Genomic DNA, 12,705 nt, shown 5'->3' on the forward strand with positions numbered 1-12,705 from the left:
TGAACGAACGTTACTCCGCAAATTCACTTCAAGTGCGAATTTTACAGAATGTTACCTCTTTCGCCAGAGTTTCCTTCTCCACCTTGCAAACTGATAAGATGAAGCTACTTCCTCCTCAATCTTATGTCAGTGACATCATATCCTGTATGCCGGAAAGTCATAAAAGTTCTATACTGCCGTTTTTTCATAGAAGGATTGCCTTCAAAAGTCCTAACTATTAAAGATTTTTGTGTTAACATTTTTTTCCCAACCATTTGAGGGGCATGCCACATTTGTTTTAGGGTGGGCTCATGTTTAGGGCATTAGAGGATCTCTTTTCTGTTTATTTAGCTTCCTTGGACATTTGTAAATGTAAGTGGCATCTTCAAGCATTTGCACCAATATCTCCAATAAAGCCGTCTATACGACCTATATGTACCCACCATGTTCAAATTGACCTAAGCGCAAAAGAACTAACAAAGGCAGAAATGAACGCTAGCAAAAGTTTGCTATGAAATGCTCGCGCTGGAGAATTAAAGCTACCGAAACTTCTCCAGCGTTCGGCTACAGAGGCGCATTTTAGTGAATTAGCTTAGTGGTAGCGAATTTGCCCCTGGCAAAGTGGCACGAAGTGTGGCGGAGCGTTCACTGGCGAAAACTCGCCCTTTAGTAAATTTGCCTCTTTGTCGGAACCGTATGTGAGCCAATTGGTCGGAGCACAATATTAAGTCCTATGGTACACAGGGTGCTCTTAAGCACAGAACAGAATCAGAGAACACGCCTCTCTTTGCCTGTCACCTTTTCTATTATTGAAATGCTCCACTCTCTGCACCCTGTGCACTTGGTAAAGCATTTGACTTTCAGTATTGTTTGGTGACAGGCAGAGAGGAACATTTTGTCTTCTGCTGTTCTCCATCTTAGGTCAGCAGGGGCCAAATGCCCCATGTGCCATAGGCCTAAAAGACTAAGAGCACAAGGAACATTTGGTTCCACTGCTTTTAGCCTGCATATTTTCTGCAGGGTGAGTAAGTTGATCTTCTCCTTTCTGCACTGAAAAGTACAGCTTCCACTTGAGTGCAAATACATGTAGCAAAGCAGAGATTGGCCCAAAAAACACAAAAGCATTTTCAGGTCTCTGCTCAGCACTGCGTACATTCAAGCAGAACTGTACTTTTGAGAGTTGTGGAAGGGAGCAGACCTGCTTCTCTCAGCCTGCTGAAAAATCGGCAGTCTGAGAGCAGCTAAGCCAACGCTCCGTATGTCCCTAACAAACTTGCCTGCTAGTTACATAGGAAATACAAACAAATCTGAAATATGTATACCAAAGCAAGATAAACAAACATAAAAATTAAAGTCAGTTAAATGGTTAAGTACTTAAATAAAAAAAATGAATTATGGATTAAAATTTTTATAGTAACTATTTAAACCAGTCTATTTACCATTCAAGTCTGCATCTTCAAAGCGGACCCAGACAATTTTTTCCTTTTCCTCTGTTGTAGGTGATCCACTATAAGCCTGTAGGTTATGGGAACAAATATATTTTTTCAGACTAAGTGTGCAAATAATGTGTGAGGTATCAACAACTGCATATTCCATCTTTTGTGCACTGTGGTAACGACAGCCATCATGTGCATCTCATTCCCAGATATTCTTGGAAATAAAAGGAGCGTGACATATACACAAATATTATCATACATCTGTATGTTTGATATGAGCTAAATGGGCCCTGAAGAAATGCTGGACTGTAAAGTTTGGGTAAAGTCAAACATTTTGAAGAGAATTATACTAAGGCCTCATGTATACCATAGACAGCTGTCTAACTGCAGTTGAATTGTCTGTAGTGTAAATTGTAAGCAAAAGTTTATAGCAGCATATTGACATTGCATGTGACTAGTTGATTTTTTTACTTTTTTTTGCAATATAAAATTATTTTCCCAATATGACAGTCTGAATTACTGTGGCATTAGCAAAAAAAAAAAAGATTTGAACTAGCATGTAGGTACATTTTTATTTATATGTATATTTCCAAACTCTCTCATTAGTAGCGCAAGTTGTAGAACACAGCCAGACCCTGTGCAGAAATGCTCTGTGTATGTGAGTATTAAGGGTAGGGACACACTGGGCGATTTGGGGAGATTTAGTCGCCTGGCGACTAATCGCCGCGACTTTCCACGACCAATCTTCCCCGAATGCATCCCCTCACTCTGCGCCTGGATAAAATGAAAAATCGCCTGCGCTAATCACACGCGGCGATTTGTTTTCCGAAGTCGCCCGAAGTTTCCTCGTGAGGCAACTTCGGGCGATTTCGGAAAACGAATCGCCGTGTGTGATTAGCGCCGGCGACTTTTCATTTTATCCAGGCGCAGAGTGAGGGGAGGCATTCGGGGAGAAAAGTCGCTGCGATTAGTCGCCAGGCGACTAAATCTCCCCAAATCGCCCAGTGTGTCCCTACCCTAAGGCATATGCTCTTGCACCCATTAGTGATGTTGCACTTCTGCCCAGTTCCCAGTAAATGACCACTCCCCCATTGTGCTGCACTAATTATTTAGGAATAAATGAGTTATGCACTGACCTGGGGTACAACATCTTGAAGAAACGTGACAACGCTTTCCATGTATGACTGTTCCCTAAAAATAAAAATTATTAACACAAGGGAAAACTATTGTAGACAAAAATAGAAACAGGTTTAGGAAAGGGTAAGGGAAACATAGAAAAAAATTAAGACACAGGAATGTTGCTGCTTAAGATGACAAATTATGCAACTAATAAATACAAGTACTAGTATACTGGCCAAAAATTATAAGCAACATGAAAAGGACCATGCAAAGCAGCCGCAAGCAACCTTCTATGAATAGAGAGATTTAAAAATATACATTGGTATTCCAAACATTGGTATTCCCTTGCACTAACTACAATCTAGCAACAATAGATATACAGACAGGCACACAGAGATATTTAGATGGCTCATTAAGTTTCTATATAACTTTTACATCTTATAATATTGGTCTCTGGAACTATATAATAGTAATAGTATCTACCATATTAATATCATAGAAAGGCTCATTGACATTTGATATGAGCAGAAAAAAACAGTCATATCCATGATCAAAGCTCAATCTAAGCAACTTTTCAGTTGGTCTTCATTATTTATTTTTTATAGTTTTTGAATTATTTGCCTTCTTCTTCTGAATCTTTCAAACTGGGGTCACTGACCAGATCTAAAGACAAATGCTCTATAAGGCAAAACATGTATTGTTAATGCTACTTTTTTTATTACTCATCTTTCTTTTCAGGCCCTCTCCTATTCAAATTCCAGTCTCCTTTTCAAATCTACTCACAGTTGCTAGGGTAATTTGGGCCCTAGCAACCAGAATGAAGAAAATGCAAGCTTGATAGCTGCTAAATAACTCAATAACTACAAATTACAGAATATAGCATTTTAGTGGTGAAACATGTTTGTTTTGTATTGTCACTGCACATAACAATATACTTACGTCACTGCCTGAGGTCGAACCACCACTCCACCTGTGCATCGGCTTGGACGCCGAGGCGACTCTGTCGTCATGTTTCAACTGTAAATTTTGTGCTGAAATACACATACATTAAACTAACAATAATTGAATAACAATGCACATATCAGAAAAGTCAATTAAAATAGTAAATTAACAGTGTATGTTATTTTGTATTTTACTAGACCACATCATGATCTTGACATCTTACAATTACACAAAAGGAAACATTAAGAAAGATACATTATATAAATATATACACACACATACAGTCATATGAAAAAGTTTGGGAACTTTAATAATAATAATTTACTCCACTTTCAACAAAAAAGATAACAGTGGTATGTCTTTCATTTCCCAGGAATGCATGTAACTGCTCAATACTGACAACTGTCAACACCAAATTGGTTGAATTAGCTTGTTAAGCCTTGAACTTCATAGGCAGGTGTGTACAATCATGACAAAGGGTATTTAAGGTGGCCAATTGCAAATTGTGCTTCTGTTTGACTTTCCAATGAAGAGTGACAGCATGGGATCCTCAAAGCAACTCTCAAAAGCTCTAATAACAAAGATTGTTCAATATCATGGTTTAGGGGAAGGCTACAAAAACTCAGAGGTTTAAACTGTCAGTTTCAACTGTATGGAATGTAATCATGAAATGGAAGGCCACGGGTACAGTTTCTGTAAAACCCAGATCTGGCAGGCCAAGAAAAATACAGGAGCGGCATATGCAGAGGATTATATGGTAACAGACAGCCCAAAGATCACCTCCAAAGACCCGCAAGAACATCTTGCTACAGATGGTGTATCTGTACATCGTTCTACAATTCAGCGAAATTTGCACAAAGAACATCTATATGGCAGGGTGATGAGAAAGAAGCCCTTTCTGCACTCACGCCACAAACAGAGTCGCTTGTTGTATGCAAAAGCTCATTTAGACAAGCCACGGTCATTTTGGAACAAAGTGCTTTGGACTGATGAGACAAAAATTTAGTTATTTGGTCATAACAAATAGCGATTTGCATGGCAGAAGAAGAACGCCGCATTCCAAGAAAAACACCTGCAACCTACAGTCATATTGGGTGGAGGTTCCATCATGCTGTGTCAATAGTTCAAGGACTGGGGCCCTTGCTAAAGTCGAGGGTCGGATCAATTCAACCCAATATCAACAAATTCTTCAAGATAATGTTCAAGCATCAGTCACAAAGTTGAAGTTATGCAGGGGTTGGATATTCCAACAAGACAATGACCCTAAACACACTTCAAAATCTACAAATGCATTTATGCAGAGGGAGAAGTACAATATTCTGGAATGGCCATCACAGTCCACCAGCTTGAATATCATCGAAAATCTATGGGATGATTTGAAGCAGGCTGTCCATGCTTAGCAAACTTAAAAGGATCCTGTCTTCGGAAAACATGTTTTTTTCAAAACACACCAGTTAATAGTGCTACTCCAGCAGGTCATGTGCCTGCACTTTAGGAGAGAAATGCTTTCTGGCAGGCTGCTGTTTTTCCTTCTCAATGTAACTGAAGGAGTCTCAGTGGGACATGGGTTTTTACTGTTGAGTGTTGTTCTTAGATCTACCAGGCAGCTGTTATCTTGTGTTAGGGAGCTGTTATCTGGTTACCTTCCCATTTTTCTTTTGTTTGGCTGCTGGGGGGGGTGATATCACTCCAACTTGCACTACGACAGTAAAGAGTGATTGAAGTGTATCAGAGCACAAGTCACATGACTTGGGGTAGCTGGGAAATTGACAATATGTCTAGCCCCATGTCAGATTTCAAAATTGAATATAAAAAAATCTGTTTGCTCTTTTGAGAAACCGAATTCAGTGCAGAATTCTGCTGGAGCAGCACTATTAACTGATTCATTTTGAAAAAAAAAATGTTCCCATGACAGTATCCCTTTAACATTAACTGAACTGGAGAGATTTTTGTATGGACTAATGGTCAAAAATACCGCCATTCAGAATCCAGACATTCATCAAAGGCTATAGGAGGCGTCTAGATGCTGTTACATTTGCAAAAGGAGGCTCAACTAAGTATTGATGTAATATCTCTGTTGGGGTGCCCACATTTATGCACCTGTCTAATTTTATTATACATATCACATATTTTCTGTTAATCCATGTTATGTCACTGCTGAAATACTACTGTTTCCATGAGGCATGTTATATAGCAAAAGGAAGTTGCTACTTTGAAAGCTCAGCAATTAATGAACAAAACTCCAAAGAATTAAGAGGGGTTCCCAAACATTTTCATATGACTGTATATTTTAACACCACAGCAAAACAAAGGAAGACAGAGTGACACACAGCAGTTGGTTGCTTGTAAGAAATTTCACATCCTAGTACTGGGGCAAAGAGACAGGATAGTCATTCTCCTCTGTCAGCTGCTTTCCATTTAATTTAAAGGAGAACGAAAGGCTAAAATTAAGTAAGCTTTATCAGAAAGGTCTATATAAACACACCAGTAAACCCTAAAAGTAATGCTGCTCTGAGTCCTCTGTCAAAAGAAACACAGCATTTTTTCCTTCTATTGTGTACACATGGGCTTCTGTATCAGACTTTCTGTTTTCAGCTGAAACCTCCAGCGCTAGGGCTTTAGCATGCTCAGTTTGCTCCTCTCTCCCTCTTCCCCTCCCTGCTGTAATCTGGGCCCAGAGCTATGATTGAGCAGGAAGAGACTCAGGCAGAATGTGAAATCACAACAAGCTAATATGGCAGCTGCTATCCTAAACAAACAGAGAGCGCTTCTAGAGCTGTTAACTCAGGTATGGTAAAGCATTCTGCAGAATATATATAGTGTTATAGCTTGCACTATTGTGGCTAATTTATTGGCAATAAACTTCTTTGGTAGCTTTTCTTCTCCTTTAAATGGAGTTACACTACTGTTAAGTAGTTTGGGTTTTAAAATGCTGGCTTTTACATTCCCACATGAAACCAGCATAAAATCTGCTAGCATCTTATAGGCACCGCTTTCCCCACTTCCTGTAAAATGTAAATGGCTGCAAGTAAAGGGTGTTTCGATAGTTGTGATTATCCGATACAACATTGCTTCATATTAAAAGGTCTTTTTAAAGCTGAGGGCACAGACCATTAAATGTAGCAACATTCTAAGCCATCGTAAACTAGTAAGTAGCTTCACAGGATGAAGAGCCTAGGATTACAACATTGCTGGATATTGTGGAGTGCTGTCCAAATCTCTAAAATATTATGGATCCAGTGCTGAGTGCCTGCTATGAGAAAAGCATTCGGACATGTTTTTTTCTAGCCTTGTATGTATGAATGACAGCTGTCAATGATGTCAGTTTTGTACATAAAAATAAGTCTACTGATTTCGAATGATGCAATTTTTACTACAAGAAAAATACTGGCAATAAGTGGAACCCTTTCTACACACATATGCTACTCATTGCCTCCCACATGTGGGTTACTACATAACTGATATTGAGAGGTTTATTATGAATCTATACATAGTAACTAAAAAGGCAGAAGTTTCACATAAACTTATCTTTTCCATCATCTGGTGATAAAAGAACATTTTATTAAAGAAAAAAAAACAAAAAAACAACTATAATATCTCTGTATTTCTATATAAGCAACCATGTCTGGTGGCATTTTCAGGAGGTGGACTTTGCTAACTTTGCCCCCAGCCCACCACCAGAAAACTTCCTACAAAATCTGGTGGCAGAGCTATGGGGTATACCCTACTGCTACCCAATTTTAGCATACACAGACTGCATTTTGCATGTGCTAATCAAGTTGGGGTGGGGGCAGGAGACGAGGAGAGCCTAGGGCAGTGCTGGTATGAATCAGGCACTAGAACTGTTTGGCCTTCAACCTGTTGACTGCTAATGCAGCCTGGCAGTCTAGTCTGACAACAGTGTTGTGTATAACAAAACAAGGTGGCTTGTCACTGGGACAGATGTTTTAATTGGAGACATATTGCTACTTGAGTTATCCAGTCAAACAAATATTTTAAAAATTAAAGAGACAAAAAAATAAATAAATAAAAACTTACTGGCAGATATTAGATATTTATGTGGTTCAAAATAGACAGACCTGAAGAAAAATGCATAAAAGTACAGATATAAAATTAATCTACCAAAAATAACTTTCGTTTTGCCACAGATTATTATCTTCATTTATAGCTAAAGTTAAATTGTATTTTGTTTAATTTCTTTGTAATTCTCTGACAGCTCTGCCCAAATATAAACGTATAGCTGAAAATTAAATTAAGAATCTATCCATCATTAGTATTCAACCATTACACAATACATCTGACTATTTGCTTGGTGCTTTTCCCAAAGCTGAAATCTAATATTTAGCAATTCCAGAATCCTTTTGTTTCACTCCAAGACATGGCTAAGATTTATAGAAACCAGCAAGTAAGCAGGTTTCAGTACAAAAATATGTTGTAATCCCTGGCTGAAATCTAGCCAAACTTTTGGAAACAGCTGACAGAAAGATTGGCAAGATTTTCAGCACCATATTTACTTGCAGAGGGAACTATTCACTGACAGCACCAAATGTTATTAGATATTCCTCAAAAAAATGCACAAGTCTAACACAAACCAGTACTGGAACCATTATTTGAATGGGTAGTTCACCTTTCAAATATGTTTTCCAGTTCAGGTGTTTCCAGATAGTACACCAGAAATAAACTGTTTTCTCTTCTTTTTTTTTTGACCATTTTTCTAAAATTGAAGTTTAATGTTACTGTCTCTGATGTTTCAGTCTAGCGTCTCAGTAATCTAAGAACAGATTTATAACTGTTACAAATTGCTACATGATAGTTGATAATTTTCTGTGGAAATAATAGCAACTTTTTATTGATTATAACAGCTGCCTTTATAGTAACTCAGGGATTATGTTTGACAGTGCAAAAGAAATTTATCAACTAATGTAGCAAATTAATACAGTGTACCGAATCGATTCCCCCCTCTAACAGTAGCTCTATGGAGATGGTGAAAAATGAAACTTTAAACTTCCACATTAGAAAACAGTTAAAAATATAAGAATGAAAACAATTGAAACATTTCTTTATTTTTTTGTGAACTATCTGAAAATGGGTGAAAGAGGTATCTGAAAGGCGAAAAAACCTTTAATAACTGCATCACTTTAACAAATAAATTGAATCAATTTAAAAAAGATAAAGAAGTAGAAAACTGCCAGCAAACCTATCCTTCGTGGTATTCGAAGAAAAAGTATACAGAGAGACTACTGTACACAATGGTAGTTCAACTTAAAATAAATTATTATTCTTTGTAAGTATTTATAGTAAACCAATTTGCAACTGGTCTCACTTTCTGTGGTGTTCAGAGCTTGAACAGTAATATAAGCACCAAAAAAAAATAAGACTCTTAATAAAATTAAAAATTTGCACACTGTTTTTCTTGTTTTGGATCAGCAACCCTGACAACTCAATAGAATTTCCAGGTAATGTGCTGAGTCAGAAAAAGAAGGCTATTCAGAAATGCCATAAAAATAAAGTATGAAGACTGAATTTCTCCTTTAATAAAGGCCCATGCAATTTTGTGCAATAGGTTAACTAGTTATATGTTCTATGCACATTCAAGGGTTATATACTGTTAATGTATTTACACAAACTTACAGCAAAAGAAAGAAGTTCATTCAATATTTTGAGCAACATGGTCAGGCCATAACAGTCCCAGGCCTTTGTCAGACTAGCTATCATTATATAGCTATTTAGGCCATGATTAAAACCCCACTGCTTGTGCAGAGAGCAGAAGGAGGCACATGCTAGCACTGTCCTTATCACCTACCATAGGACAAGTGGTAAGGATAGTGCCCCATTGGGGCCTGCACCCTCTGCTGCTCCTTAACTTGCACATCTGTGGTTAATGACCCATTATAGCACAAATTCCTGCCATGAAGGAAGACAAGCTTGGTCATAACAAACAAATGTAAACAGCCAATGTGACGTTAGAATGTGTAACGTCAGAAAAGTACTAATAAAGGAATGTTTAAATGACCCTTTTGTTGCCAAGTAAATGCTCGTTCTGAATGGCAACACTCCTCACCATGCCACTGGTTGTACCTCTCTGGTTACTGGGCAGTAGTTTGATTCTCCTGCCCAGTTGCCTGTGCAGCTCCTTTATTTTTAATATTTATAAGATTTGTGAGGTCCACCCACCGAGTACAACAACTTGCTGCACTGTGGCCTTCCCACAAATCCAGACCAGAATATAGGCAAAGTTGTGTATGTCTACATAAGCTACAAGTAACCTTGTTATAAAGGACTTTAACCAAATCAGATTAACTCTTTTAAAACACTGGAAAAGAAGTAGTGTAAACTATACATTCCATTTATGATGTTTCCTTATTGCTGTGGTGGGTGTAATTTAAAGTTAATAGGGGTCCCGGGTCCTTGTGTCAGCAAATAACCCCCAGTTATAAGTAAGGGTTATCTTTCCATTCGTTTCAATCCACGATCAATGAAATACTTCAGTGAAAGTGATTCCTCCCCAAAGGTGTGCTTAATTATTAGCGCCACCATATTCCACAGCGCTGTACAACAAATAGCTCCATTCATGGAATATAAGACACACATATATATGTCGATATTATTTATATTTCTTATGAGTGGGATAGGTTATTTTGCTTCCTCTGCCACCAGATCACTGATCATTTATAAAGTCAAATATAAGAGAGCACCGAGATGATAATTGTGAGACATGGCAGAAAGCTATCCTGGATTACAGCGCAATAACTTCTACTTAATGTTTTAAAGTGTGCCCACTTTGTGCTATGCAGGAAATGTCATGTATTCCCTTTAAGGGAGATATATAAATGGCATTACAATCAGTGATGGTGCCACAGATGACAGTGCTACTAGGCAGGAGCCTTAGTTTAATTCAGGTCACTGGGGACAAACCAACTTCCAAGCCATGAGTTACACGAACAAACTGTGGCATGTGACACCAATTCTATGCCCTGTTACACCCCAGCTAAGGGCAAGACACAAAGAAAGAATATAAAAGAATGCTGCATGTCACCCAATTCACCCCAGCCATGTGAATTCAAGACAAGAGCCTATTGCTGCCTGTCACATAATAAACATGCACTGGTTATTTTAGAAGTCCCAACAGTTCTGCGTTTTATTTCCCAGACTGATTCAGTTCAGGCTCCCATGCCACACTCACCCTCTTATCAGCTGGCACCCACACGCTGCACCCACTTGCTTTTGTGAGACAGTCCAGTTACAGCAGCAAATACACACATACAGCAACAAGGAAAGCGGAACAGGAGCAACCAACCAATCAAGTCGCGCTCTGCGCTCCAGAGCCGGTGTCAATCATTGGTTTCAAGCCAATCGGCAGGCTAAAGGGGTGGATTCTTGTAATTGGTGACGTAGAGGCTCGTGTCGCTGACCGCACATTGGCTGACCTACGGGGCCTGGACCCTGTTTGCTGTGTTTGTGTCTCGGAAGGGGTAAAGGCTCCACTTACCCGTCTGGCTGTTGGGCTCAGGGCAGCAGTGCTTCTCTGCTGAATTAATCCGCTTTTGTTTACATGTAGTTATCTCGCGAGAGGTCGGGAGGGTGCACGTGTTGCTAACAAAATAATGCGCGTCTCCTTCAGTGGGCTTCTGCAATGTGTGTGTGACAAAGCAGAAACGTATTGCTTCTTCTATGGACTGACCTGATAAACAGCACTGGCCAGACGAACATCACGCACTATCGTATTTTATTAAAGTTCAAGTTTCAAGTCTGAAAAATGTTTTGAATATATGTAGTTAAGCAAAGGGATGTACAGAGATGCACTGTGTATACTATGTGTGTGTGACATAGGTTTCACCTTATACTGTGTGACATAGAACAGTGAAGCTTTAAAGTGATACTATACTGCTCTCAGAATGAAAGCTAGATTGCATGCCTTAAGTTAACATTTGTGTGCTATTGCTTGAAGTAGACTAGCCTTGCAAAAGGATTATTTGCTTTCCACTGAGAGTTTAGGATCCTCTTCAGCTGATCCTCTTCAGTTTGTCACTTTTGTCTAATTATGTTACCTAATCTAATGTTTATCTTTTTGTGGTGTTCATAAACAAGCTGCACAAACGATGGCTAGTGTTAGGGTTGGGGCAAACTGGGAGATTTAGTCACCCGGCAACTAATCTCCCCGAACTGCTTCCCCCTGTCTTCTGCCTGGTAGAATGATAAATCGGTTGCGGCATGGCACTCTCTGCCCATCGTTTAATGAAATTTCCTCGTGAGGCAACTTTGGGCGACTTATGAAAACGAAGCGCCGCGAGTGCCATGCCGCAGACTATTTTTCATTCTAGCAGGGGGAAGCAGTTCTTGGAGATTAGTCGCCCCAAAGAAGAGGCGATTAGTCATCGGGCAACTGAATATCCCAGTGTGCCCTTACCATTAGTGTTACTTGTGCAAGAATGTATATAGATAGAACTATACTTTCATATCATTAGTGGTTTTAATTTGGGGCTGCTCTTTTGCCTTTACTAATCCTTATCTGGCTGACTCATGCCCTTCTGCAGAAAACTGATGTATGTTTATTGACTACCATGCATTCACCTAACCATGCGACTTTATCTGCAGCTAGGGTTGCTACCTGGCCGCTATTTTACCGGCCGGTAAAAATTATGCTTGATGCCAATGTTATTAATTGGAAAAAATGGCAAGAATTTTTTTTTCCAGAAAAGGTGGCAACCCTATTTGCAGCTAGGGTTGCCAGCCGGCTGGTATTTTACCGGCCTAGCCGGTATTACAAATTTACCGGCTATGTAGCTGCCGGTAAATTTGTAATATGCTTAAAAAGAGCCCTCGGCCTGCCCCCAAATCCCCTTGAACTTAGCTTTTCTTTTGCTTCTTTTAGTGTCCGTGGCGTAGCCCGCCCCTTTTGACATCACGGCCCGCCCCTTTGTGTCCCCGCCCCCCACCAGCCGGTAAAGAATTTTAGAAAAGGTGGCAACCCTATTTGCAGCCCTGACAGCTAAATAAGCATCACAGCCCCGTTTATTCTATGTGTGTTCACCTCCATTCATTGACTTGGTATATGCCAGTTAGTGAATTTAGAGAGTTGCTTAAAAACGGCATGAACAGAGATGGAGTTGCCCAGACTGCCAATCTGTGGATTCTGGAAAATGATAAATGGGCTGCTGTAAGATGCCATAGCCAGTCACTATTTGTTGGGCTGGTGGGGGCTCTTTGGACATCACTGTATTTGAAATGG

The 12,705-nt window shown here is 39.4% G+C and overlaps 1 protein-coding gene across 7 annotated transcripts in view; it reads right to left on the minus strand.

The window, feature by feature from the left end:
- Nucleotides 1-11,245, minus strand: part of bcas3.L (breast carcinoma amplified sequence 3 L homeolog) — a 603,015-nt gene extending 591,770 nt beyond the window's left edge. For 3 of the 7 annotated variants that reach the window (XM_041582223.1, XM_041582226.1, XM_041582227.1), the window contains exons 1-5: nt 10,660-10,881; nt 7,515-7,555; nt 3,474-3,565; nt 2,552-2,606; nt 1,419-1,494 (exon numbers count right to left, since the gene is read on the minus strand). In XM_041582223.1, the coding sequence (XP_041438157.1) occupies nt 1,419-1,494; nt 2,552-2,606; nt 3,474-3,544 (202 nt within the window). In that variant the 5' untranslated portion in view covers nt 3,545-3,565; nt 7,515-7,555; nt 10,660-10,881. Of the gene's footprint in view, nt 1-1,418; nt 1,495-2,551; nt 2,607-3,473; nt 3,566-7,514; nt 7,556-10,659; nt 10,882-10,965 lie in introns of those variants that run through there. The other 4 variants (XM_018246837.2, XM_018246842.2, XM_041582224.1 and 1 more) reach the window with 3 other exon arrangements.
- Between the last annotated feature and the right edge of the window lie 1,460 nt (nt 11,246-12,705).

This window comes from Xenopus laevis, chromosome 2L, assembly GCF_017654675.1.
Source record: "Xenopus laevis strain J_2021 chromosome 2L, Xenopus_laevis_v10.1, whole genome shotgun sequence".
NCBI classification, from domain to species: Eukaryota; Metazoa; Chordata; class Amphibia; order Anura; family Pipidae; genus Xenopus; species Xenopus laevis.